The sequence below is a fragment of the Calypte anna genome, chromosome 2 (assembly GCF_003957555.1).
Source record: "Calypte anna isolate BGI_N300 chromosome 2, bCalAnn1_v1.p, whole genome shotgun sequence".
Taxonomy (NCBI): Eukaryota; Metazoa; Chordata; class Aves; order Apodiformes; family Trochilidae; genus Calypte; species Calypte anna.
Window position 1 is genome coordinate 894,484 of NC_044245.1, and position 26,309 is coordinate 920,792.

A 26,309-nucleotide genomic window follows, 5' to 3' on the forward strand; every position below is an offset into this window, starting at 1 on the left:
GAGGTTCCTCCCTATGGCAGCTGTGGGTGAGCAGCTCAGCACCTCCTTCCCTCATGCCCAGACACGAGCAAAGCCCTCAGGGAGTTGGCTGCACGCTGACTTCTCATTACTTGGGCTGGATTAATCACGGGCTGGGATGTTTTACATTGGAATCAGGATATAAAATGGAGTGGAGGTGGAGAACGGGCTCCATGTTGGAAGTGGCCTTGTACGGGATGTGTTGTGTTGGGTGCTGGCGGGAGGAAGGATGGGTGGACACGGGAGGAGGGATGGGTGCAGGTGGGCAGAGGGGATGGGTGCTGGCAGGAGGAGGGATGGGTGCTGGCAGGAGGAGGGATGGGTGCTGGCGGGCAGAGGGATGGGTGCAGGCAGGAGGAGGGATGGGTGCAGGTGGGCAGAGGGGATGGGTGCTGGCGGGCAGAGGGATGGGTGCAGGCAGGAGGAGGGATGGGTGTAGGCAGCACAGCGCGGGGCCGGGGCCAGCGCCAGCTCCAGCTCCAGGCCCCCAGACACAGAACAAGATGGCGGCCAGCCCTCCCGCGTCCTCACCTCCGCGGCTTTATATAGACTCGGGGGGCGGGCTAACAGCTGTGATTGGCTCTCTCACCTGCCTTTCTCACCGCCCCTCCCTCCCCAGCACGTGCGGGTTCTATTTACCGGCTACGATTGGCTCTTCACTGAGGGCGTGTGTCAGGCAGCCAATCAGCGGTTGGTAGCTCTGAGGCGCGGGTGCTGCCCTGAGGATCCCGTTGGCTCCCTGAGGCGCGGTGCTGCCTCCCCGGGACGAGCCGGGCTGGGCCGGCGGGAACCGCGCTGCCGGGGCTGTTCCCGCTGCCAAACTGCGCTGTGGAGACGGACTCGGCGCTTCCGCCGCCGGCTGCGAGCGGTTCAGGCTCAGCAACTGGAGCGGCACGTCCGGCACCAGCTGGCCGGGCTGACGCGGCACCTGAGGCGGCGGGGCCCCGGCGGTGTGCCAGCCACTCGGCCGTCCGACCGGCGGCTGCTCCAGCCAGCGCTGCCGCCTGCCTGGGGTCTCACAGGGCGCCTGCCGCTCGGATGCCACCAACAGCAGCAGCGGCTCTGGGGAGGAGGGCGCGGGGCAGCGGCGCCTCCCCGGGGTGAGTGCGGGGGAGCCGCGGCCCTTCCCCGGCACGGCGCCTCTTGGCTGCTTCCCGCTGTGTTTTTAGAGTCCGGTAAGTGTTCTGGCCGCTCAAAGGTGCCGTTTTGGTTCCGTTACGTCTAAAGCATCGGTTTAGTGGTGCACCCTTCTTGAGATAAAAGTGTGAGAAAACTTCTGTCGTCCCTTGAGGCCAAAAGTTCCTCTTGCCCCATCCCTTGTTCCTTGGGAGCAGAGTCCGACCCCCCCTGGCTCCAACCTCCTCTCAGGGGATTGCAGGGAACCAGAAGGTCTCCCCTCAGCCTCCTTTACCTCCAGAGCAATCACCCCCCGAAACAGAAAAGGAAATAACCGAGTTGGTGCTGATGTGGAGGACAAACACATGAAGAGAAAAGGCTTTACCTGAAGAGGTAAGTAAAGGCATTTCAGAAGCTCAGTGTCTGCCCTGAGAGTGGTTTTCTGTATTGTTCCAAACCAATTTAAAGCAGCAGAAATGTTTCTGAAGTGCACTGGGAAGCTGCACAGCTCGGCTTCGATGTGGTAGGGTTGGTGTTTTAGTGGTGGGTGATGTGTCTGTGTTTCCCAATAAACACCCAGGGCTTTCCAAAGGGTCAGGGGTGGTTTCTGTGTGCAGTCAGCAGGCTGAGAGCTGCCTGTGTTGAACCGGACATCTCCACTGCTTGTGTTCCAGCTTTGTGTCTGACAGTTGTTGTTGAATGGTTAATTGAAGAGTGGAATTTGTTAAGAGAAGGCAGGGCACAGGTAGCTGCTAGTGATAGGGATCGCTCAGCTCTCTCTCCTGGCTCTGAACCCTTGCTCAGCACAGCCACCTGTCTGGGCTCTCAGCTTCACAGCGTGAAACTGCTGGCTCTGTACAACAACGAGTTTTGTTCTGTCACTGTGTCTCTTGTGGCTGTAACTTTTAGGCATTTGCCCAGAGGAGGTGTTGGTGGAACAGGGCTACCTTGCGTGGCTGCTGCTAGATCTTGGGAAGATGTACTCACTTTTCAGGAAAGCCCCAAACTAACGCTGGTACTGTATGGTGATTTTAAGTTGATTAACACAGACTGTAAAAGCAGGGGGTGTTTTATTCCCACCAGCTGTATCTGCTGACCAGTTCAGCAAATGGATCATGAGCCTCTAAATAAGATTCATACCTTGTGGGATCTTGTTTGAGAAGTATTCTGAGGTTTGGTGTTTTCTAAAGAAAGGAGAGAGCAGTTGTCTTTACTGTCTTTAGACACCTGTTAAGAGTAGGTTGTGTTACAGAGATGATGGGTTAATCTTTCTCTACCTGTTGCAGTAACTCTTCCCTCTAAGATGAGCTGTTCAATGGACACTGATAGTTGGAATGACTGTCTTGGGGTGAGGGAAGGAGAATAAAGGAAGGTGCCTCTTAGCTAAAATGGTGACATTGCCTCCTGTAGTTCTGTGTCCATGAGAAATAAACATTTTGTAGATGAACTGTCCTTCAGTTTGAGAACCTGCAGATTGTTTGGATGAGATCTGATGAGAAGTGCTGAGTGCTTTCTTCTTCCAGCAAACCATTGCATTCCTTCTCCCCTGGCCCTCGTAATTTTATTTAATCAGAGCAGAGTTGGAAGGAGTTTTGGTGGTGTTCCAATTCCAAATGGACTTGTAGCCTGAAAACTTTCCTATTATTTATTTTTAGACATCTTTAGATTGGAATTATTCAAAACTTTTTCTTACTGGCTGCTTTTGAACAGTGCTTGGTTTTGTCTAGTAAAGTAGGCCTGTAATTCATAATTCCTGGAGGTTGCATTGCCACCTTTGAAGACCAAGAGAGAATAGATGAGATGCTTCAGTGTTTTCAAGCCTTTGAAACAACCTGCTTGTTCTGTAGTATGAAGGAAAGAAATAAATCCTGATCTTTGGAAGGAGATGGTAGTATTTAAAAATGAATTAAATAAAAGGTCTGCAATAAGCCAGGTTTCAGGCTGCAAGGTAAACTGTACTTTGAAGATACATTAGGACTGGTCAGGTCTTTGCACCAGCTGAGGCTGGTCTGCTTTTAGGAGTCCCTGCCAGCTAAACTTCCTGTGAAATAACCAAATTCCAAAGTGTTTGGGCAGTCAGAGTGTGGCTTGGTTTCCCTGGCAGAAGCTTGTCAGCCAGCAGAATCTCATTACTGCTCAGCTAACTGGACTCTGAAGTTGCTGTGAAGCTGCAGTGCTGGCCTGGGGCTCCTTCTGAATTTTCTCTTTCTGCTCACCTTTCTGCCCAGTTGTTTCTGGAAGCTCCAATTTAAAGAAAATCTCAAAGTTTTTATTTGAGAGATCTGATTTTTTTTATTTTCTAGTCAGTGCTCTGTTCCTACGTTTGATATATTGCTCAAAGTCATTCTTTGATATGTTTCTTTGTTAAAATTAGAGTCATTAAATTGTAGCCACATCTGATCCTATGCAGATACAGCAGACTCCCCATGATGGTGAGAAGGAGCCTCTGAATGTTTCCCTGAAGTGGTTTTTGCCCTTATTGTTACCTGGCCTTTGTGCTGATGTAAAGTGGGTCATGGGCTTCCTGAAGAGAGCTAAAAACCCACACCATGGGGTTGGTAATAGAGGTTTGAGTTGAATCACATCAGGCTGTGAGGTGAGTGGTCTTGAATTAAGAACAGGTTAAATTTAAATGATTGTTTTAATCCTTATTCCTTTGCCAGGCAGGTTCCTGCCTGCACAAAATGATTTTTGAAGTTAGGGCAAGGTTTTGGTGATAGCAAAAGCACACACCAGAGCTTCCATGTGTGAGGTGGTATTTGTGTTAGCTCTTGTTTCCAAGTCTAACCTGACTGAAGTAGCAGTGCAGCTGTATTTTGCTCATAGGATGAGGATTATTTAAATGTGTACTTCTTTTCATCTCCATAAATTCAGATCAAGTGCTAAATGTATTTAGGCTTTGCAAGCTTCAAAATCTTTCTTAGACTATTTGTTTAGAAATAACAAAATGCTGAGGAAGTCTGAGTGTAAATAAATAATGCATTATCTTTAATATCTGGTTTCTGTGGGGCACTGGTGTGATGGTCTTCTGTTACAGCAGCAGAGATTAAAGCTCTTGCAGACAAACAGGTTTGAGGAGTGTCACAAATCCAGGTCAATGGATTTGCATCCAGATCTGGACTCCTGCAGTGGTTTGTGATAGTTAAAATAATCATAGAAGCCCCAGAAAGTTAAGGGATGGAAGGGACCTTGAAAGATCATCCAGTCCAACCCCCCTGCCAGAGCAGGGTCACCTACAGCAGGGCACACAGAACTCATCCAGGGGGGTTGGAAAGGCCCCAGAGAAGGAGACTCCAGAACCTACCAGGGCTCCCTCACCCTCACAGGAAAAAGCTCATAAGGAAAAAGCTTTTCCTTATGTTTATGTGGAATGTCCTGTGCTCCAGCTTGTACCCATTGCCCCTTGGCCTTTCATTGGCCATGGCTGAGGAGCCTGGCTCTGTCCTCCTGGTTCTCTCTCTTTACACATTTCTAAATATTCATGAGGCCACCCCTCAGCCTCCTCTAAGCTGAAGAGGCCCAGCTCTTCTCAGAGGCTTTGAATCTTTCCTTAATCACTGGAATGTCTTAGCTGTGTTTCTGTATTTCTTTAACCAAATTAGCTTATGATTATCTTTTTAATTCACTGTAAAGCAGTGGCTGTTCTCAAGCAATTATGATGTTTATACAGACATGAGTGCAAATGCATGGAATAAGCCAACTGTTGTGCATAATATTTGCTTCCCTTCACCAGTTTGTGTGCAATTATACCCCAGGTGCTATAAAGCAGAGACTGAGCCATGGATAAAATGAAGTTTCCCTGTAAGAAATGCTAACCTGCTGGCTGTTTTCTGCTGATCTCTTACCACACCAGACCTTTTGCTGCTGTGGAGCCCTGGTAAGACTGTCAGGAGAGGCAGGTTGGTGAGGATGAAGAGGGAATTGTGGCTGCAGGGTGGGCAGCTCTCCTCACCCACAATAAACATGGAAATGAAAAATGTGAAGGGAGAATAATGGCAGTCATCATCTTTTGGTCAGTTTTCATTAATTACTGCCATCTTAGTCTTAATTACTGCCATCTTACTCTTAATTACTGCCATCTTATTCTTAATCACCCATGTTCTCTGAGTAGTCTGTTCCAGAACAGGAACCAAAGTCTGCTGGTCCATGGCCACTGATACTGAGGCCCTGCAGGTGCTGCCATGCCTTGGTTTCCTTGTTGCTTTTTCCTACACTTCCCTGTAGCTGTGAGCTGAGCTGGACAGCCTTGAGAGCAGCATCTTAGCTGTGAGCTGTGGTTGTGGACAGTTTTCTAGGAAAAAAAACCAAAAAACCAAAACCCAGCATTGCTGTTGGCCTTGTAACATTTCCTACTTGAACCCCCCTGGGTTAGAGACAACACTTGGATTCTGAATTAATGAAGTTGCCATAGAAATTTAACTCCTAAGTTGTTTCCTTTCCTCTCAGAGCATACTTAAGAACTATTCCTTGTGCTGTGGCTTCTGTCAGTGGAATTCTGTCACTTTTTATCCCCAGGCCCAGCAGCCTTTAGTGGTGACTGCAGCCTGGAGACCCCATGAAGAAGCAGGGCCCCGTGGGTGCCCTGTCACTGGTGACCTCCCAAAGGCATCCGTGGCTCCTGCTCCATCCTCTGTCCCCAGGTGCCCCGCAGAAGGTGCCCTTCCCTCCCTCTCCTCTTTGATACACAGGAGCAGGTTCAGTAAGCAAGAAAGACATCATCTTGTGCTGACAGAACCCAAGGAAGAAACTTTCATTAAACCAAGTCTTAAATCAACAGCAGCTGATTTGAGAAGCATGTTCATAAGCTACCTAAAATAATTCAGTTTTAATATACTTTTTTACTGCTATTTTTCTCATGCAGTAATGCATCTGCTAGGACTTCATATTGGAAATGTGATAACTGAACTTGCTTCACCTTTTGCTTTTAAAAAAAACCTTCTATTTTTGTGTATGTTTTGGAGTTCTCCAAAAACTAAAGAAAAATAAAGCAAAGCAAAAACCCAGAAAACAAAACCCATCTACTGTGGGAAGTGATTGAATTTGAAGACATTAACAAAAAAACCCTGAAAATCAGTGCTTAGGAAAATTTCAGTTTCTGCTCTGAAGCTGTTGCTGGAGTCTTGGTGTTAAAGGCACTTTGGACCCATGTTGTTTGTGGGTGTCAGTTTTAAAGACTCTTTAAAGAGTTGTCATGTCTCAGGGGTGGTCAGAACTCGGTATTTCTGGGTGGTGGTGAGTAGTTTCTGGTCACCAGACCAAGTGACTTAACAGGTACTGTAACCTTAATTCTGTGAAGCTTTGAAGGGTCAACTGTCACACCCTGCAGCTGTGGAGCAGGGAAAATACTCACATTTTAGAGGGCACATGAAAAAGAAAAGACTTTTTCTTTAAAGCCAGCTTGAAGTTTTTCAGTTGCAAATTCTGAAAAAACTTGGATATTTTTAAGGGTAAGCAGCAAAATCTGAATATTGAGCACAAGTAACTGAAGTCTGGTGGGAGCAAAGGTGAGATTGTGCTTGATAGATTCAGCATTAATGGGGGAATGTTTCATTGGTGGTTTTTTTCATTGACTGACAGAACTGCCTACTAAAAGGGAGTCTAGTCAGTGGTTACATTTGGACTTGAACCACAGTGGCAAAATGAAATTGTTCAAAAAGGGAATAAACAAATTAATAAACAAATTAATGGAAGCTTTACCAGTTGAATGCTGGGCCAGATCTAGTCTGTGAGTCAGGAAATCCCTGTGTGAATTACTTGACAAGATGTTTTTTCAAGGGATGAAGCTGTGACATTGATCCTGCAGTCTGAGGAGAGCTTCTGTACTTCTGTTGTTGTTTTATCTTTGTGGGGGTTTCTTGCTTAACTAACACTACTATAGATAAATGCCTACAGTAAACTAAGGGCACGGGGGTTTAATGGTGCAGAAATCAAAAGTATTTTTGGTTTTGATAGCTCAGAATCATGTCTGGTGAGTTTGTTTACATGTGTGAGCCATCAAATGTTCTTAAATTTCATTAAAATATCAAAATGTATCTATGAAATCAGTGCAGACTGTAGAGCAGTATAAGCTGCTTGCCAAGTGGAAAAGGCAGGATAGCTCAAATGAGGCCATCTTGCTGTGAAAACAATTTCCAGCTTAGAAAAGGGAGAACTAAGACAAGAACTGAGTCCAAGACAAGAGGGCAGGGTCTCAAGTTGTGCCAGGGGAGGTTTAGGTTGGAGATGAGAAAGAATTTCTTTCTGGAGAGGGTGATCAGACCTTGGAATGGGCTGCCCAGGGAAGTAGTGGATTCTCCGTGTCTGGAGATCTTTCCAAAGAGCCTGGATGTGGCACTGAGTGCCATGGGCTGGGAACCACGGGGGGAGTGGATCAAGGCTTGGACTTGATGATCTCTGAGGTCCCTTCCAACCCAGCCAGTTCTATGATTCTATGAACTAAGGGCTCTGTTTTGTTACTAATTTTGTGATGCATAAGAATGCATTTAAAATGAACTTTGATTTGGAGGTGGGTGAGTGGTGGCCTGGACTTCCCTGCTTGTGACAGGAGATGCCTGGCAGTGGGAGGCATCTGTGGCTGAGTGACTGCAGTCCTCCCAGTGCCATCTCAGTGCAGGATGGAGCTGCTTCCATGGACTCCCCAAGACCACCAGGCCTCTCTGCACCCCCTTACTCCTTGCCTCCTTTTGCCCAGCTGCTCCACAAGATGCTGAGCAAGAGGAAGCTTTGGCCTGAGCCAGCATGCACATCTTGCCACTCATCAGCACCTTCTGATGCTTTTCTCATCAAGTGGTTGAGCTTCAGTCTTGGGGAGCTGAAATTGGACTGATCACAACTTCCAGAGGCTGATGCTTTGCCTAATGAAATGAATAATCTTGTGGCTTTGTTAGAGAAGAGTTTGTGTGCTTCATAGATGGCTCCAGGGAAGATTGTCCTGGTTGTATTCAGTCAGTAAAAGTAGCTGGAATTTAAGAGTTTCAGCTTAAGTTTGATTGGACTGTGGTAGAATGAGGGAACAGAAAGCATAACTTTTTCAAAGCAGACACTGTTCTGTATTCCTGCTACAGTAATTGATAAATTAACAAATTCTTGGCAGATTAGTCCTGAGCTTTGAGCAGCAGCACTGCTAATCTTGTGAAGAGACATACTGTAGTACTTGAGCTTTTCTTCTGAGCTAATTCTGTAGATAATAAACCTCATTTTTTCTTGACTTATGCTGTGGGATTTGAGAGGATTCTGGAAGTATTAGACCAAATTCTAAATATCCAAATTTCTTAAAATGGGTATTTTAATCCAGTTATTTGCAGTGTTGTGCATTTGGTCTCTAGGTCATACTAAGTTGGAACCTTCATCCCAGATGAAATACTACTTTCTATTCATGTATTTCATGAAAGTGTTAGGCTTGCCTGCTTTGCAAGTAATCTTCCTAATTGCAAGTGAGGCACTTTGTATTTTATTACACATAAGTTACCAGCTTTGAAAAAATTGGTAGTGCATGTTTCTGCCTGTGAAACACCACGAGGCTGAAGGGTTGGGATGGCAGGGATGGGAGCAGTCACTATTTATTGTCCATGTGATGTGGGCTCTGGCCAGGCCTCCGCTACCTGGCCCTGATTAATGGTGAATTCTATAAATGATCTGAAGAGGAAGAAGCAGAGGAACCTTGAACCACCTCCACATTCCTTTGTTAGGAATGCACATCTGGCTGCTGTTAATAATTGTATCAGAAAGCCTGTGAAGCTCTGAGCTGACCTGGAGTCAAAGTTCTGATTCTGTAGAGAGGGATGGTTCATCACTGCTTGCAGACAGGCTGAACACCCCTGTTTGCCTCCTCTCTTGGGAACAGTCACCACTGCAGTGTGAATGCAGGAGCCCCAGACCAGGAGGGAAATTGCCAGGACCAGCAGCAGGATTTCATGGCAAATGGGAGTGGTGTGAATATATCACAGAGTGCAGAGACCACTGACTCCAGCTTAGGCTGACAGGAGGGGGACTGAGCAGCATACGAGTTTCCCTGGGGAAAAAAAAATATTCTTTTTTGCTCCATGGAGAAAGCCCTTGGAGTGCTGGTGGGCAGGAAATCCTCCCTGGGTCAGCAATGTGCCCTGGGGGGCAATGGGATCCTGGGGGGCATCAGGAAAAGTGTGTCCAGCAGCTCCAGGGAGGTTCTCCTCCCCCTCTGCTCTGCTCTGCTCTGCTCTGCTCTGCTCTGCTCTGCCCTGGGGAGAGCAGCCCTGGAATCCTGGCTCCAGTTTGGGGCTCCCCAGTTGCAGAGAGCCAGAGATCTACTGGAGAGAGGCCAAGGGAGAGCTGGGAGGGTGCTGAAGGGACTTGAGCATCTCTGGGGTGGAGAAAGAGTGAGAGGCCTGGGGCTGTTGAGGCTGGAGAAGAGAAGGCTGAGAGGGGATCTGCTGAATGTCCATCAGTAGCTGAGGGGTGGGGGGCAAGAGGAAGGGGCCAATCTCTGTTCAGTGGTGCCCAGGAATAGGAGAGGGAATCCTGGGCTGAAGGGAGAAGATGGGAAGTTCCAGCTGAAGCTGAGGAGAAACTTGTTGGCTGTGAGGGTGAGGGAGCCCTGGCCCAGGCTGCCCAGAGAGGTTCTGGAGTCTCCTTCTCTGGAGCCTTTCCAACCCCCCCTGGATGTGTTCTGTGTGCCCTGCCCTGGGGGATCCTGCTGGGACAGGGCTGGCACTGGAGCAGCTCTGGGATCCCTTCCAGCCCTGAACATTCTGTGGTTCTGTGATTCTGTTCCTGTAGCATTTGGACCCTTTGTCTTCTGCTTGCTCTTCTGTTTAGGTTTGGTCATTCTTGCAAATACTGATTTCTACCGTGCTGATTTTTGTTACAGGGAAATGGCTCTCTTTTCTTTTGGAAATACTTCAACTTCCAGCCCAAATCCTGTCATGTTCCCACTTGCTGTCTCACCAGCAGTGTCCTCTGCCTCAGGAAGGTGATGTTCTTTCGTGTCTTTACTACTTTTACCTTCTCAGCACTTACTTTGCAAGGTGAAACAATTCCAGCTTCTTTAGTCTAAGGAAATGAGAAGCTGTTACTAAGGAAATGAGGAGCTGCAGAGTGAAGTGTTGCTACACTTGGGTACAGGTTTCTGTTCCTGGTTGTGTGGACTTCACTGCTGCTTCAGTTCAGTTTGAAAAATATGGAAATTGGAGAAGCCCCCAGCTTCATTGTTGTTATTTTTTGGAGTTGAATGTAGGAGCAAATCATGGAAACTTACTCAGTTTTCTTTATTAAGATCTGTTGCACTTTGTAGTTATACAAATTTTTGCATCTATTTTTTTATTTTCAGTGGTTGGATTCACAAAACATTAGGAGAGACTGAGTCTAAATGCTTTTAAAGAGGAAATTTGGGGAAAATTGTTTCATAACGCCTCCATCAGACTAGATGGGCTTATGAAAAGATAAAACATGTACAGTGAGGATGGGGTGTGGATTTGTTCATTATATTTTAAACCACTTGATTTTTGAAACCATCACATGCACTACCCAAACCTATCTTGTGAGCTTGCTGTACCTGTCCCTCTACCTCTTTGTGTCCTCAGCTGCCATCTGCATCCAGCAGTGTTTCCACAGGGTTGTGTTTCCAAAGATCCCTGGTGATACTGCAGTGCTCTTGGCTTCTTTCAGTCAAGCTCAGGTGCTGTCCCCTGCTTTACCTTTCTCTAAGTCTGCTGTAACTTTGTATTTAAGTCCTTTCTGATCAGATGCAGGTTCTGAGCTGCCTCGTCTGCTGCCAAGGACACTATGGACCTTTTTTGGGCCTGAAACCCACTGGCTGCACACCTTCACCTGTACCAAGGACACTGAGCCTAGAACAATCTGTGGTCACCCCTCAGCTGCTGCCAGGGTACCGAGGGCATTTTCTCAGGCCCTGAGCACATGGTGAGCCCATCTCAGCTGGTATGGGGGGCACTGATGTTTTATCAGGCCCTGAATACCCCATGAGCTCACCCTCAGCCAGTGCTGAAGTTGTGTTGTGGGGTCAGGAGCACACCCCGAGTCCACCTCAGCTAACACTGAGGGTGCTGATGGTCCCTGTCTGGTTCAGCAGCACACTGCCAGCCTACCTCAGCCCGGATTGGGGACACCGATGGCATTTTGCCTGGAACACCTCAGCCAGTATCACGGGCACTGCCAAGTCTAATTGGGGCCCAGAGCACAGGGCGAGCCCCCCTCGGATGATATGGGGGGCGCTGAGCCGTGTTTGCAGGCCCTGAGCCCATCATGAGTCTCCCTCAGCCATTGTAACGGGCACTGAGGACGCTTATTCGAGCCCCGAGCAGACACTGAGCTCCTCCCCAGCCGGTTCGGATGGCGCTGAGCCGCGTTCTCAGCCCATCAGGTGCCGGTCCGGCTGGGTTGGGCTCTGCGGGCGGGCTGAGGTGAGGTGAGGCCGAGCTAACGGCCGGCGGGAGCGCGCGGGCGCATGCGCGGGAGACGGGAGCGCGCAGGGAGAGGGGAGGCGCGTGCGTGCGTGCGCCAAGATGGGGCCTGGGGGGGGAGGGGCGGCGGGGTGCGGGTGCTGAGGGCGGCGGAGAAAGGGAGAGGGGAGAGGCTGCACCGGGAGCTGGGGAGCGGGACAGAGAGGGGGACACCGGGGACAGAGCGTGAGGCACCGGGGACGGAGCGGAGCGAGAGGAGGTCCCGAGCATGCCCGAGGGGGTGGAGCGTTCGCCGCTCGACGCATGCGCGGCGTGAGGCGGGTGGGAGGCGCAGGGCCGCGGCGGCGGCGCTCGGCGAGGGTAACAATGGCAGCGGCGGTGGCGGCGGGCGGAGGGGCCGGGGCTGGAGCCGCGGCGGCGGCTGTGGCGGTGAGCGGAGGGGCCGGCTTGGCAGCGCTGTCGGTAGCGCGGAGGAAGGACGGCGGCCCCACCGGGAAGTTCTGGGAGAGTCCGGAGACGGTGTCTCAGCTCGACTCGGTCCGCGTCTGGCTGGGGAAGCACTACAAGAAGGTGCGGCCCGACACGGGGACCGGGGGGCACGGGGACGGCCCGGGCTGGGGCCCTGTGGCGGTGTGTGCGGGGATCTTGGGGCTGAGGGGGTGGGATCCGGGCTGGGGAGGAGGGAGAGGTGGGGGCAGCTCCGGAGCTGTGGGGGGGTCTGAGGGTGTTCCCGGCTGAGGTGGGTCCGGGGCTCTCGCGGTTCCTGCCCGCCCGGTACCGCCGTCGGTCTTTGTCAGCCGGGGCCTCGCCGCCGCCGCTGCCGGCCCCGCAGAGCCTCGGGGGGGGCTCCAGGAGCTGGAGGTTTGGTTGGGGGGAGCCGGCCGTGGGCTCCCGTTCCCTCCCCCGGTGCCTTCCCCTCCGCCGGTTCAGACCGAGGCGAGCTACAGCGGGAACTTTCCTGTGCGGGCACGTCCCGGCTCGGCTCTCAGCAGGGTTTATACGGGTTTCGTGTCAACCGCACCCCTGGAGTGTCGAGGTGTATGGGGGAAAAATAAGACAAAAAGGAGAGAAAAAAGAAAAAGCCGTTCGTGCTGTTCGGAACGCATTTTCACCGAATCTTGTGCCTGGGAAGAACTTGGAGAGAGTTCACTTGTTGGTGCCAGTGGCGCTGTGTGTTGCCCTTGTTGTCCCCTTCCTCTTTCATCCCGCTGCTTGTGTTCTCCGTTTCTTTCCTTGCTTTTCAAGGGATTTTTCCCCTATGACCGTCCCGTAACTTTCTTTCAATATCTCAACATGGAAAAAAAATAATCACCCCAGGTGAACTTTCCAGAAGTCATTTGTCTCGCCAGCTTTGTAGCAGTTGTAGGAAGAGCTTAGCAACATCAAGGGGAGGTGATGGACAGTCAGCCTCGGGCTCCTTTAATCTCTGTTTGCCGGAGATCTGCAGCCCCATTCTCCGTCCCTCGGCAGCTCCGGTGTTGGGATGCAGGGAGAAGTTTTCCCGTTAGCCCTTGGTTGAATGATTTCCGTGGCAGTGCTGCGGAGGGGGTGTCTGAGCCCATCTGGGTTAAAAACCAGAAGACCAGAAGTGGGTTTTACCGGTCCTGCTGGTTCCACATCGCTGGTTCCAGCAGAGCCACGTGCAGCCGCTCCGCAGCCAGGCGGAGGTGGTGGTTTCAGTGAGCAGCTTCAGCTCTCGGGGTCGATAAGGAAATTGTAACATAAAAACACATCTTCGGTTTGGCTTGCTCTTGGCTGTGCTTCCCTGCTGCTTCTGGACTTGAGGGGAGGAGATTCTTTCATTTCTTTTCCATGACTTGATACCCACAAAAAACTTCTGGACTAACTTTGAACTGGCATCAGCCATTTTGCAGAAGAGCAAATCACCTCATTAATGATTATTGCCCCTTGCTGTGAATCAAAACTGTCTGGACAAGCTGGTTCTCACCTCACAAGCTTGGCAGGGCCTCTTATCTGTAGTTTAGGAACGGGAGCTTTAATTTTGTACACCAAAGCAAAACTCCTTTGTTATAATTGGTTCACCCTTACCGGTGTTATTGTTAATAAAGATTAGATGCTTATATTTATTTATTAAACCGTGGGAGTTAATTAAGATTAGGCTGAGCAAGCAAGCAGCTTCCCTGAGCAAGTGATTCTTGAAATATTGCTGTGTAAAATACTTGAAAAAAAAAAACCCACACCTTTTTCTTTTGGGAAGCAGGAAGCTGATACCTAATACTGGTGTTTAAAGAGGCACCCTTAGAGCTCTAGATGGAAGCATTAATTCCTTTCTGAGGTGTGGTAAATGGAGCCTGGTTCATCTTGTGTTGTTTTCCTTTGTTCCCTGGATACTCCATTCTGAAGATTGTTTCCTCTAATTGGGGTGTCAGCTTTGCTGCTGGTGCATGTCTTCTGTCAGGAGGGTACATGGTGGTTTTTGGTGCAGTTCATGCTCATAAAAAAGGACACGTGTACACCCTGGCAGTGGGGAAGCCATCAGCTGTGGTAGGTGCTGTGTCCACCTCTGAGGACATTAGGGACCACCTGGAGAGAGCTACAGGAACCTTGGTCAAGGATTCAGAAGTCACCAGTGGCAAGGAGAGAGAATTTTAATTACAGATCCTCTCATTCTTGTCTCTAGAGCAGACAGATCTTCAGATATCTGAGAGTTCTCTGTCTGAGTGTAACTGAAAAATAACAGGTTGGGCTTGTGTTTGGAAAACTCACTGGATGTTGGGAAGCTCTCCCTGTCAGGGAGGAGTGGGCAGTGTGGTCAGTCTGTCAGAAGTCTTTTTGATGACAGATTCTCTGGGGCAGCAGCGTGGGGTTTATAACCCTGCATGGCTGTGATGGGTTTTTGTTTGTTTAGTTTTGTTTTCCTGACACAAACTTTCTGGGCCCATTTCTTCTTGGCCAAAGCTGTGGCAGTGAGGAAAGCCCTTCCCAGGATGTACAGAAAGATGGATGCATCCAGATTTTGTGTTGGGCAGGAGCTCAGGTAGTTTGGTGAAGGTGGAAGGAACAGAAGCCCAGAATAATTGGAAAAGGCCTTCAAGAGCATCGAGTCCAACCATTGATCCAGCTTTGTTGAGTCCAGTGGTTAAACCATGGCCCTCAGCACCACATCAGCACAGCCAGGGCCCTCATCCCCACATCTCCAGGGCTTTGAAACCTCTCCAGGGATGGTGATTCAACCACCACCCTGGGCAGTGTGTGCCAGTGTTTAATATTTAATAACCCTTTCAGTGAAGAAGTTTCTCCTGATACCTCATCTTCAAATACCTGGCACTGCAGGGACTGTTAGTGACAGCAAGAATAATAACAGGAAATAAAATTATGTGTTCCAGAGTTCTTCCTGCTCCCTGTGTTTGTGTGTGTGTGAGGTATGGAAGTCACCTCATGCTATTTCTCTGCATGGAGAGTTGGGAGAAGTCCCCTGGCTTGGACCACAGTGTGGATGCTTGAGCCTTCCTCCCTGTGACCTGGAAATGGGTTTGTGCTGTGGTTTTTAAGGCCTGGGTGACAGGACAGGCTGTGAGAGCATTTAGGAAGACTCTGCTCATCATTGTGTCCATTATGAGTAGAAGTTTATAGTCTGGAAGTAAACTGGGCAGGTAGTTTGGTTGTTGCTGTATTAATGCTTAGTGTTGTGGATGTAATTCCTCTGACATTAAGCATCTAATTGCCCATATTAAAAGGGATTGTCATAAAGCAGAATTATTTCTTGTATTTCAGATATCTTCCTGAGATAGTTTGGAGGGGGATCTTTTTGTTGGCATGTGTATAAGAACTCAGAAACTGACGTCCCTCTTACAGCTGCAGCCCCTAAGAACCATTCCCAATCCTCTCCAGTTCAGTGTATTTGCTTTCAGGAGCTTGAGCTACTCAATCCTCTGCCTCTTTTGAGACAGAACACTGGAAAACTGGTTTGGTTTGGGTTTTTTTTTTTTTGGGGGGGGGGGGGGCAAGAAGGAGGATGGTTTGGTTTGGATTTTAAAGTGCTGTCTGAAAGGGAGAAGACAGCATGGGGTCAGCACCAAGCTGCAGGGTGAGGAGGTACCACTTGGAATTTGGGCACATCTGTTGAATACCTGGGACCCTCTTGTAGGAGCATCAAGCACAGGGTAAGAAGTTTTCTTCCCACATTTGATGGTGGGGTGCTGGTGGAGCAGGTCTGGTTTCCTGCCCGGGATCCCTTGCTGCTTTTCTATTAATAATCCTGAGCCAGCAGCAAGCAGGGACGAGCTGCTTCTTGGCAGCTGCTCTGAAATGGCAGTTGTTGTGCTGGGAGATGTCTGTTTGGAGACCACCTGCTTGTTCCCTGCCAGCCAGGACCTGAACTGAAAGGATTTGTTAGTTATCTTTTGGCTGCCTCTGCCTTCTCCTGGCAGTGCTCACCTTATCAAGTATTTTTTCAGTGCCTGATTTAATCCGAGGGAGGGATTTTCTTCTGTGTTGGCAGCTTTTGTCTTCTTGCCTTTAAAAAAAGAACAAGGGTTAGAACCTAAATTGAAGTATTTCACTGCTGGTTTCCCTTTCCCTGTTGTTTGGTGATGAGAGCTGAAATGTTCTTTGTTTTGGGGGGAAGGAGAGGAGTTTGTGCATGAGGGCTACAAGGCAGAGCCATAATGTGGTTATTTGAGGTCAGTAACCACATCAGAACTGGGACTGTGAATCTGTCCCTTCTGTCTGTGACAAAAGCTGCCCAGTGCAGCTGCAGTGGCAAACCTTGCTGGGGAAGAGGTTTCCTCTGCTAGTGGTTTCTCTCCATTCTTTAATTATTTGAGTCACACTGAAAGGCCATATGTGTTTTCTTCTTGGATGTTTTTATTTCTAATTGACATGGAAATGTTACAAAAATCTTTGCTGTGTCAATGGGCCTTTGGTGTTTCAGCACTTGAGCAAAATCCTCTTAAGCTAAAGCTGTGCAGGACCAGGGTGTCATTTCATGTCTGTCTTCTGGAATTTACTGGTTAGGAGCCTTTATTTGCTGCAGAATCACTTTTTGCTTCTGTTGGCTGTGGAGACCAGTGGAGAACTTGCAGATGTGCTGTGGCTTCAGTCCTCTCTGGTCCCCCCAAACCTCCTGGGTGTCCACCAGGAAATCAATTTTACTGCTTTAAAGACCCATTGGTGTTGCTGGTCCATGTGCAGAAAATGTGTAAGAGTCTGTTGTTTCTCTTTGAAGTTTTTTTGCCCTTTTTGTTTAAGGGGGAGCCTTGGACAAAGAAGTGACTTTACTGCATAAAAATGTGCAGGAATAGTGGAGATGCAGAGCAGAATCAGGGGATCCTCATGTTGTTCTTCCTGATACTTCAGCTGTCAGTGCCTCCTCCAAGAGGTAAAAATGGGACCTGGAGCAAAGGAAGAGGTGTCTGAAAAATGTCACCTGTAAGAATACTCTTTCCAAGCTATGTTCCAGTGTAAACATTGGGGTTTTTTGAAGGAAAATGTTTGAAAAAAAATATAGTAAGGCAATACAAGAATACCATTTCTGCTGGATTCAGGTTTTTGACTGGTGTTGCAGTGCTGGGTGTTTACAGCTCCTGTTTACAGCAGGAGGTGGCCTGGTGTTGACAAGTGACAAAGAAACCCTACTGAAAAACCTCCGATTTTCATTTTCTGCTTTTGTTGGCTTATTTGTGTGAAGAATAAGTTTCTTAAGGTAATACTTATCATGAATTACCTTCCCATAACTTTGCTGGGGAACCTTAGCCTTAGAGGGTTGTGCTGAAGGTTTGATTTTGGTTTTTTTCTCTGTGCCTTGAAGCAGCTGTCAGTTGAAGTGGATGGTGTGCATTGAGAGGTGGGCTGGTGAATTTTCAAGTTCTTGGTTTGGTGATTTTTGTTTTGGTTTGGTTTATATGGTAGCTATAAGTACAGAGTTGTTTTATGCTTGGTTCAGTGTTGGTGGGAGCCATTAATGTTTGCGGCCCAGAGAGTGGTGCTGAACGGGGCTGCCTCAAAATGGCGGCTGTGGTGTCCCCCAGGGATCAGTGTTGGGCCCAGTGCTGTTCAATATCTTTATTGATGATTTAGATGAGGGGATTGAGTCCACCATCAGCAAATTCACAGATGACACCAAGCTGGGGGAGTGTGGATCAGCTGGAAGGCAGGAGGGCTCTGCAGAGGGACCTGGACAGACTGGAGAGTTGGGATGATCCCAATGGGATGAGGTTCATCATTCCAAGTGCCGGGTCCTGCACTTTGGCCACAACAACCCCATGGGGAGCTCCAGGCTGGGCACAGAGTGGCAGAAAGGGACCTGGGAGTCTGGATTGCCAGGAAGCTGAAGAGGAGCCAGCAGTGTGCCCAGGTGGCCAAGAAGGCCAATGGCATCCTGGGCTGGCTCAGGAACAGCGTGGCCAGCAGGTCCAGGGAAGGGATTCTGCCCCTGTGCTCAGCTCTGGGGAGGCCACAGCTTGAGTCCTGTGTCCAGTTCTGGGCCCCTCAGCTCAGGAAGGAGATTGAGGTGCTGGAGCAGGTCCAGAGAAGAGCAAGGAGGCTGTGAAGGGATCCAGCAGAATTGCTGTGAGGAAGGGCTGAGGGAGCTGGGGGTGTTGAGGCTGGAGAAGAGGAGGCTCAGGGGAGACCTCATCACTCTCTGCAACTCCCTGAAAGGAGGTTGGAGCCAGGGGGGGGTTGGGCTCTTTTCCCAGGCAACTCTCAGCAAGAGAAGAGGGCAGGGTCTCAAGTTGTGCCAGGGGAGGTTTAGGTTGGAGATGAGAAAGAATTTCTTTCTGGAGAGGGTGATCAGGCATTGGAATGGGCTGCCCAGGGAAGTAGTGGATTCTCCGTGTCTGGAGATCTTTCCAAAGAGCCTGGATGTGGCACTGAGTGCCATGGGCTGGGAACCACGGGGGGAGTGGATCAAGGGTTGGAGCTGATGATCTCTGAGGTCCCTTCCAACCCAGCCCATTCTATGATTCTGTGATTCTATGATTCTGTGATAAGGTAAGTGAAAAAAGCTTTGACTTTTAAACCTGTACAAAACCAGCAAAAATAACTGTACAGAGGTTGTTTTTTCCCCTTAAATGAGTCGTAATGGTTAGGAGGGTTTTTCTCTATTTAGTGTTGCCAGAACTGAAGACTGTGTAGCTTCAGAGATCTGTAAAAGCTACATTTGCATTATTTTGAATCTTCCCTGGAGTATTCCTCCCATGCAAAACTAGAGGTTTACTGCCACAGTGTTTCACTGAGAAAAAAATACAAGGGAAATCTTGTATTTAGAGAGATAAAACTGCACAGCACTGTATGCGTTTTGGTCATCATCCTTCTTGGTTTAGCAGCTTTAGGACACTACTGAAAAGCCCAGAAACCTTTTTAGCAAAGGTGGTGGATTAAATTGGGCATCTTTGGGAGCCACATGCTTCATTTTGCCATCCTGTCTAGGATCAGGAATTCCAACAAAAGGATGCTTCAGCACCCAGAGCTTCTGGTCCAAAAGTGATAAGGAAAGTTGTGGCTATCTGAGAGGAGAGGGAGGGTCTGGAGGTTTTGGAAAAGCCAGAGAGCAAAAGTCTTCATTTAGGTTCTAAGAGCAATAAAGCCTGAGTGTTACTGCTGCTTGGTGGCTCTGAGATAGCTGGTGTGAGTTGATAGGAGTTTTTAATTGGATAAAATTCTCCCAGTTGCCTGTCCTGGCAGGAGGGGTAAGAAAACTGCAGCTTTGGAAATGGAGCCTTTTCTTCTTTCTAGGCTCCTGTTTCTAGTTGAGGCTTTATACACAGGACAGGGCACCTGGGGAGTCCTACAGGTGTCTGTGTCCTTCAGTCATGAATATTTAATTTCTCAGGTGAGTCTGTCTGCCTCCTAACAGGTGCTGGAAGAACTTGCATCTTGAGGTACTCACATACTGTTAAATTGTCATGGAAAAGTCAGTAATATCTTCTGCTGTGTATGTGGTGCTCTGGGAAGCCTGGCTCCATTTCATTCCTATTTAACACCACTCTGAGCTTTTGAGGTTTGGCTCTCAGTGGTTTTTTAAGGGGCTTTAGAAGAATCTGATTTGGGGAAGAGCAAAGACCTTATGGCCCATGGTGTTACCCAGGTAAATGGCTCCAGGGGAGCTCATATTAATTACTCCATCATCTACCTGAGCCAGTCATGGCTTTTTCTACTCTTGCAAGTCTTCTGGCATGGGTGAGGAGGTCATGTCCAGCACGACTGTAATGGTAGGAGTAATGAACACTCACAGCCTTGGGAGGTTTTCTTTATATTCCATGCCATAATTTCCCCTTCTACACACACTTGTTTTATTAGAAATATAACCCTGGGAGGTGCTTCCTTTGTCACAAAGTGTTGGAGCTGTAGTTGTCCAGCTCTGTGTTTCTGCTTGGCCATGAGCTGCTATGTGGTACCAAATGGGTGCTCTTAGGATTACTGTGCAGGAGCTGATTACAGAAGGAGCTTTGTAATGTTGCTGTAGAAAGCTTTGTGTGTGTGTGGACCAGAATTAGTGTGTTCCTTTATTAGGAACTCCCAATCAGATTGAAGGAGTTAATCTCTTATCTCTGAAACACCTGGAGGGCTGGGATGAACTGAGAGTGATTCACAGATTTGTGTTGTATTTTAAGACTAAAGCTTGAAAACCTTTGGTGCTCCTCCTGTGCATTCACTCCCCCCTCCCAGCCACCCAGTGATCCCAAAGCTGTGCACTGCAGCTGATAAAGTGGTCTGGGGAACTGGCAATCCATTCTTCATGGTTTATTCTCCATTCCAAGTAAGCTTGTGCTTTTTTGTCTTTCAGTATGTCCAAGCAGATGCTCCTACCAATAAAACACTGGCTGGGCTGGTGGTGCAGCTGCTGCAGTTCCAGGAAGATGCCTTTGGAAAACATGTCACCAATCCTGCCTTCACCAAGCTTCCTGTGAGTACTGGGGTTACCCTGCTGCTGTTACAGCACCTGCTGGAGGGCTCCCAGGTGGCTGGGAGATCTGTGCTTAACCTGAAGCTTTGGTTGATGCATCCTCTGGAAAGGGTGAAAGAGAACCCTCCTTCAAAGATTTTCCTTGTAATACATCTTGTTTTCTATACATCTGGAAGTGACTTCCTGAATACTAGGGGAAGATTTTGATTTCTAGTAAAATTCTATGTAAACTTGTAAATTTTAAGTCACAGAATTGTCAAGGTTGGAAAAGACCCCCAAGACCAGTGTGTCAGATCTGTTTGGGCTGATGCATCCTAAACTGACTGAAACACTTTCCAAACCAAACAGATTTCCCTTGGGCATTTTTGTTGATGGAACATCAAACTTGTAATGCTGTCAACTCTGAGAAATGGCTTTACCAGCCTCTTTAGCAGCTCACAGTTACCTAGTTAGCCCAGGAGAGTTTGCCAGTCACTCAGAATATTGCTATACAGAAGCAGTGTTGACATTTTAAGGGTTGCTTATTTAAAGTTCAAATTTGGCACATCTTCAGCTGTGGTGTCCCAGCAGTTGTGTTCAGAGATCAACCCTGCTGTGCTTGGAGCCCTGCCTGCTCCCAGAAGAACCTTGTCTGAGCAAGCATGAAGTCCAAACAACTGACAGAGGGGAGAAGGATGTGGGAATGGAATGGACAAAGTCACAGAGGGATTTTGGTTGGGAAGGGCAAGGGCTGCAGTGTGGTATCAGACACCCAGTTTAGGGTGGGTTTTGTGGGCCCAGGCAGCTGTTGTAGCTGTGTTTGCCAGCACTGTGGACATCAGGAGAAGGTCTTCACTTGCCTTTGCCACAGAATGCTCTGTGGGAACCTCAGGGCATGCAGGCTAGGGGTCTGTTTAGTTATTTGTACTGGATGGGAACTATTTATAATGAAATGAAATACCATAAACTGAAGTTGTTCTGAGAACTGTTGCAAGTACTCCTTTCTTTTCTGATGCACCACTTACAGAACACTGTCCTTTATTTCGTGGTGATTTTCCTTGCCCCAGGTATTTTGCTTGTGTAACTTTGTGAAAAGTGTGAATTCCTGTTTTCTCCAGAAGAGTTTCCCAGCTTATTAGGTGAACCTCTTGGTGCTCAGGGATGCACAAGGATGCAGCACAAGATGCTGTTGAAGATGCAGCTCACCATCTCTTCCATTCTGATCTCTCAGTGGTAATGAAAAGCTTGAGGGACAGAGGTGAACATTGCAGTGCCTGATTTTGAGCTGGCAGCATAGTTTATAAAACTATACCCATATTTTTTTTAATGTGAAAATGCAGTTTGTGCTCTAAGACAGGGTTAGCTTTTACTTTTCCAGATGTCAAAGTCAAAATACTGATTCAGGCTGCAGAGGAGGCTTTGTTGGCCAACTGTAGCACTTTGGAGATGTGCAAAATGCTTCAGTTCTACAGAACTATGTCTGACTTGGGAGGAGAGAGGGGAGAAGGGATCTCTCCAGTGACATTTCTAATCTCCCAAAAAGTATTGAAAAGCTATTGCAGACTCCACTGAAAAGAATTGTCACAGAATGGTCTGGGTTGGAAGGGACCTTAAAAATCATCATGTTCCAGCCCCCTGCCATGGGCAGGGACATCTCCCACTGGATGGAAGAAGTTGAATAAAGATAAAAGAGATTAAAAGGTCAGTGGTTATTGTAGTGACTGTTCAGCATCACCACCTTCCTGGCAAGGGAGGAACAAAGAGGAGGGAAACATCTCAGACCTGAACTGCATCTGAGTAACTACAGGCTACAACTGTTGGAGTAAAGTTCAGACATTTTACTCAGGGCTGTGAGTGGATGAAATAGACCTTGCCTTTGAGAGAAGGTTGTTAATTCTGTGTTTAAGCTCCCAGTCTTGGCAAGGATGCTGTACAGGGCTTGTAAATAGATCAAGAGTAAAACGCATTAAAAAAAACCCTAAAGCTACTAACTACTTCACTTAGTTTCACATATTTGAAATAAAGGTTATATTAAGATATTAACTCATATGATGGCAAATTGTAAGGCCAGTTGATGTGAATTACCTTGTTAGGATGGATTTTGTTGGATAAAAACATTGAAGGAGTCTGGTTCATTGACAGCTGCATCTCTTCTATGTACCAGGTTTTGTCCAGTTGTTTACAGTGATTTATATTGGTGTTAGTAGCAATGACCAGAGTTTGATAAGAGGGTCTGGCTGGAGTGTACTGATGCATTACAAAAGTGACAGGAAGTTAGTATCAGAGACTTTTAAGAAGGGTGTGTAGTGATAGGACAAGGGAGAATGGCTTTAACCTAGAAGAGAGGAGACCTGGGTTACACAGTAGGAAGAAATCCTTTACTGTGGTGGTGGTGAGACAGCAGCACAGGTTGCCCTGGGCTGCTGTGGGTGCCTTCTCCTTGGTGGAATTCAAAGCCAGGTTGGATGAGGCTTTGAACAACTTGGTCTTGTGGGAGGTGTCCCTGCCCATGGCAAGGGATGGGACTAGATGATCTTTTAGGATTCCTTCCAACCAAACCATTCTATGATCCTGTGACTGGGATGGCTGGGAAGGGACCTTTTAAGATCCTCTAGCCCAGCCCCCTGCAGTGAGCAGGGAATCTTCACCTTAACCAGGTTGTTCAGAACCCTGCCCAGCCTGACCCTGAATGTTTCCAAGGATGGGGCATCATCTACCACCTCTCTGGGCAGCCTGGGCCAGTGTCTCAGCACCCTCAGCTTAAAACATTTCTTCATCTGAATCTCCTCTCTTTCAATTTAAAACCATCACCCCTTGTCCTGTTGCTGCAAGCCCTGCTGAAAGTCCCCATCTTTCTTACAGACCCCCTTTAGGTGCTGCCTACCAGTGCTGCAAAAACAATTTTTACAGCAGGTTTCATGGCTCTGTGTTGAGTTTAGTTTTTTATTTTACAGCAACTGGAATTTTTAATGCAAGTCTGTTAACCAACAGTTGTGTCCTCAGAGCCAGGTCTGGTGGCAATAAAATCATTCAGCATGTGAAAACATTTTAATTTTGTTCAAGCTTCTGATGAAAGCCTGTTCCTTCAGTGGAGGACTTGAGTTTGGTAAAAGTGGTACAGAGGTGGATGTGGCTGGGGAGCTGGCAGGGACCCCAGAGGCAGCTCTGAGCTCTCTCCATCTCTCTGTGCACAGTGGGGCTCTAAGCAGATGGCAGACGGAGCAGTTCTGTTCCTGCTGAATGCTTATGAAGGATCTTTTTATGTTGATCCTGGACACTGGTGTATTTGATGTCTCACAGAACTGCTTTGCTTTCCTCTGGCAGCTCTGGAGCCAAGGAAGGCAATGTTTCCTTTAGCTCCCATGCTGCCATTTCAGCTGCCTGGCTGCAGACTGAATTCCAACTTCTTGTCAGTGAAGCTAAGGCTGTCTGTAATTTGGTGTCCACTCTGTGTTACCAGATACCCCCGAGGTATAATACAGTGGCCTTTAAAGAAAAGAGCCTGTTCTGATCTAATAAGGAAAGGTAGAAGTTAGATTAGAAACATTCCTAGTTTAAAAACTACTTGGAAGGTTGTTGTGTGTGCAGTGTCTGCTGACTGCAGCCCAGTCCTTGAACAGCTCTCCAGACTCTGGTTTGTCAGTTATACAATTTTTAATTATTTTTTATTTATTTTTTTACTGTGAAACTCAGAATAGACTGATCCTGGTCTATACATTTAGCATGTTTACAGAAAGAGAGGTTTCATTTCCTGCTCCAGTAAATGAAGGACACGGAGCTGTTGGAGCCAGTGCAGAGGAGGCCCTGGAGCTGCTGGGAGGGCTGGAGCAGCTCTGCTCTGGAGCCAGGCTGAGAGAGTTGGGGGTGTTGAGGCTGGAGAAGAGAAGGCTGCAATGGGGAGACCTTAGAGCACCTTCCAGTGCCTGAAGGGGCTCCAGGAAAGCTGGGGAGGGACTTGGGACAAGGGCCTGGAGGGATGGGAGCCTGCGAGGGGGAAGGGTTTGGAGCTGGGAGAGGGGAGATGGAGAGGAGATCTTGGGCAGGGAGGGAGGGAGGGAGAAATTGTTTGGGGTGAGGGTGGTGAGGCCCTGGGTGCCCAGGTTGCCCAAGGAAGCTGTGGCTGCCCCATCTCTGGCAGTGTTGAAGGTTGGATGGGGCTTGGAGCCCCCTGGGCTGGGGGAGGGGTCCCTGACCATGGCAGGGGGGGACTGGGGGGGATTTAAGGTCCTTTCCAGCCATTCTGTGAAATAGTTGAGCATCTTTGAATGCAGCAACTTCCAAAGATATCAGCTCCTGAGTGCCCCTTGGTCACTTCTGGTGGGGCTGGAAGGTTTGGTCTGGGTTTCTGGAGGTGGCTCCTTCCTCGTTAGTGCCAGGAAGGTTCTGGTGTGGCAGCTTAGCTAGGTGATGGATCTACCTCATTTTGCCATTTCAGTTTATTGTTAGCACAGCTTTCTTAAAATCTTGCCTGGGAAATGGACCTGTTTGCCCAGAGAAGCTTCTTTAAAGCCTCCTGATCCTGTGTGAAAGTTGGCCAAAGCAGTTTAGGTTTGCAGTGAATAGAAGTTTATCTGTGTAATCTCACTTCAGTGTATGTTTGTAAAGGAATTTCTGCTACAAGAACTTTATAACAAACAAAAATATCACTTTTGTTCTGGTTCAGTCAAATTGATTTATCCTTCACAAGGAAACTAATCTGTATTTGTAGCTGGTGGGCAGCAGCAGAGCTTTATTTACTGAGTTACCATGTCCTGCAGTGCTCTCCTTATCACTGGTTAGTTGTCAGATCTGTGGGGTACCTCGTGTGTCCGTGTGCTGGGGATGGGTCCTGGGGTTGCCTTTCTCTAGTCCTGGCTCCACCTCAGCTACTCAGCTGTCTTCCATATCTAAGAGGACCTGGACAGTATTGTATTTTTACCAAGCATGTATCTCACCAGAAATATTACTAAAACTTATCAGGAAAATGTACTTTTCTGTCTAGGAAACAGTCCTGATGTTTTAGTAACCTTTTAGAGAAAGGACTTGGTGAGACTCGTGTGTTTTCAGTCTCCTGCTGCTGCTGTTTGAATTTCAGCTCTTGAATTCAGAGGAGCTGCTTAGTAACACTGTGCCCTGCCAAAACTGATAGTGAATAAGTGAGCTGGTGTAGTATTTTTGGGTGGGTCTGCACAGTGACCTTTCCAAATCTTGACAAACAGCTTTTTGTTGTGGTGGAGGAGGGACTGAAGGGAGAGCAGTAGGAGCTGCAGTGAATATGGAGCCTGTTGCTAGATGTTTGTTCCTAATGATTTGTTTTGGTTTGCTTTATACAGATCAAGAGCTTCGGCTCCAATTTTAGGTTTAATTTACTGTGAAATGGGTGTTCAAAGAGTAGTCTGGGTTTCTCTTTTACAGCTCTGCAAGGAATTTTTTGCAAGCTGCTCGCATAAGAACTTGGAGCTTTCAGAGAAATCAGGTTGTGCTTGCAGATATGAAGAATTCTACTTAAACCAAATGAATTTAAACTCCTTGAAAGGTTCTTGAAGGAGAATGTAAACCTCCAGAAGTGATTAATCTGAAAATGAAAGTAGGCATTTGATGAGTTAGGTGTCTAAAACTCTGCCAACAAGTTTATATTCATTTGTATAAGATCATAAAAGTCAATGTAACTGTGTTTTCACTTTAGGCAAAGTGCTTCATGGATTTCAAAGCTGGAGGTACATTATGTCACATTCTTGGTGCTGCTTACAAATATAAGAATGAACAGGGCTGGTAAGTTTTTATTTTTGACTTACACACCTTTTGCATGAAATTAAGCACATGAAATGCCTATGCAAGCTACTTCAAGTTTAATACTTTCTGGAAAATGGGGTAAGCAAGGGAGTTGGAGATGGGAAGAGGAAATTTTTCCTATTTTGCTGGTGGTAGCTTTTTAAAGACACACCCTCACA

The 26,309-nt window shown here is 47.8% G+C and overlaps 1 protein-coding gene across 2 annotated transcripts in view; it reads left to right on the top strand.

Moving 5' to 3' along the window:
• The first annotated feature begins 11,876 nt into the window (after nt 1-11,876).
• Nucleotides 11,877-26,309, top strand: part of SMARCC1 (SWI/SNF related, matrix associated, actin dependent regulator of chromatin subfamily c member 1) — a 93,741-nt gene continuing 79,308 nt past the window's right edge. The window contains exons 1-3 of one of the 2 annotated variants that reach the window (XM_030444915.1): nt 11,877-12,101; nt 20,281-20,400; nt 26,045-26,130. In XM_030444915.1, coding sequence (XP_030300775.1) covers nt 11,898-12,101; nt 20,281-20,400; nt 26,045-26,130 — 410 coding nt within the window. In that variant the 5' untranslated portion in view covers nt 11,877-11,897. The remainder of the gene's footprint in view (nt 12,102-20,280; nt 20,401-26,044; nt 26,131-26,309) is intronic. The other variant, XM_030444916.1, reaches the window with a different exon arrangement.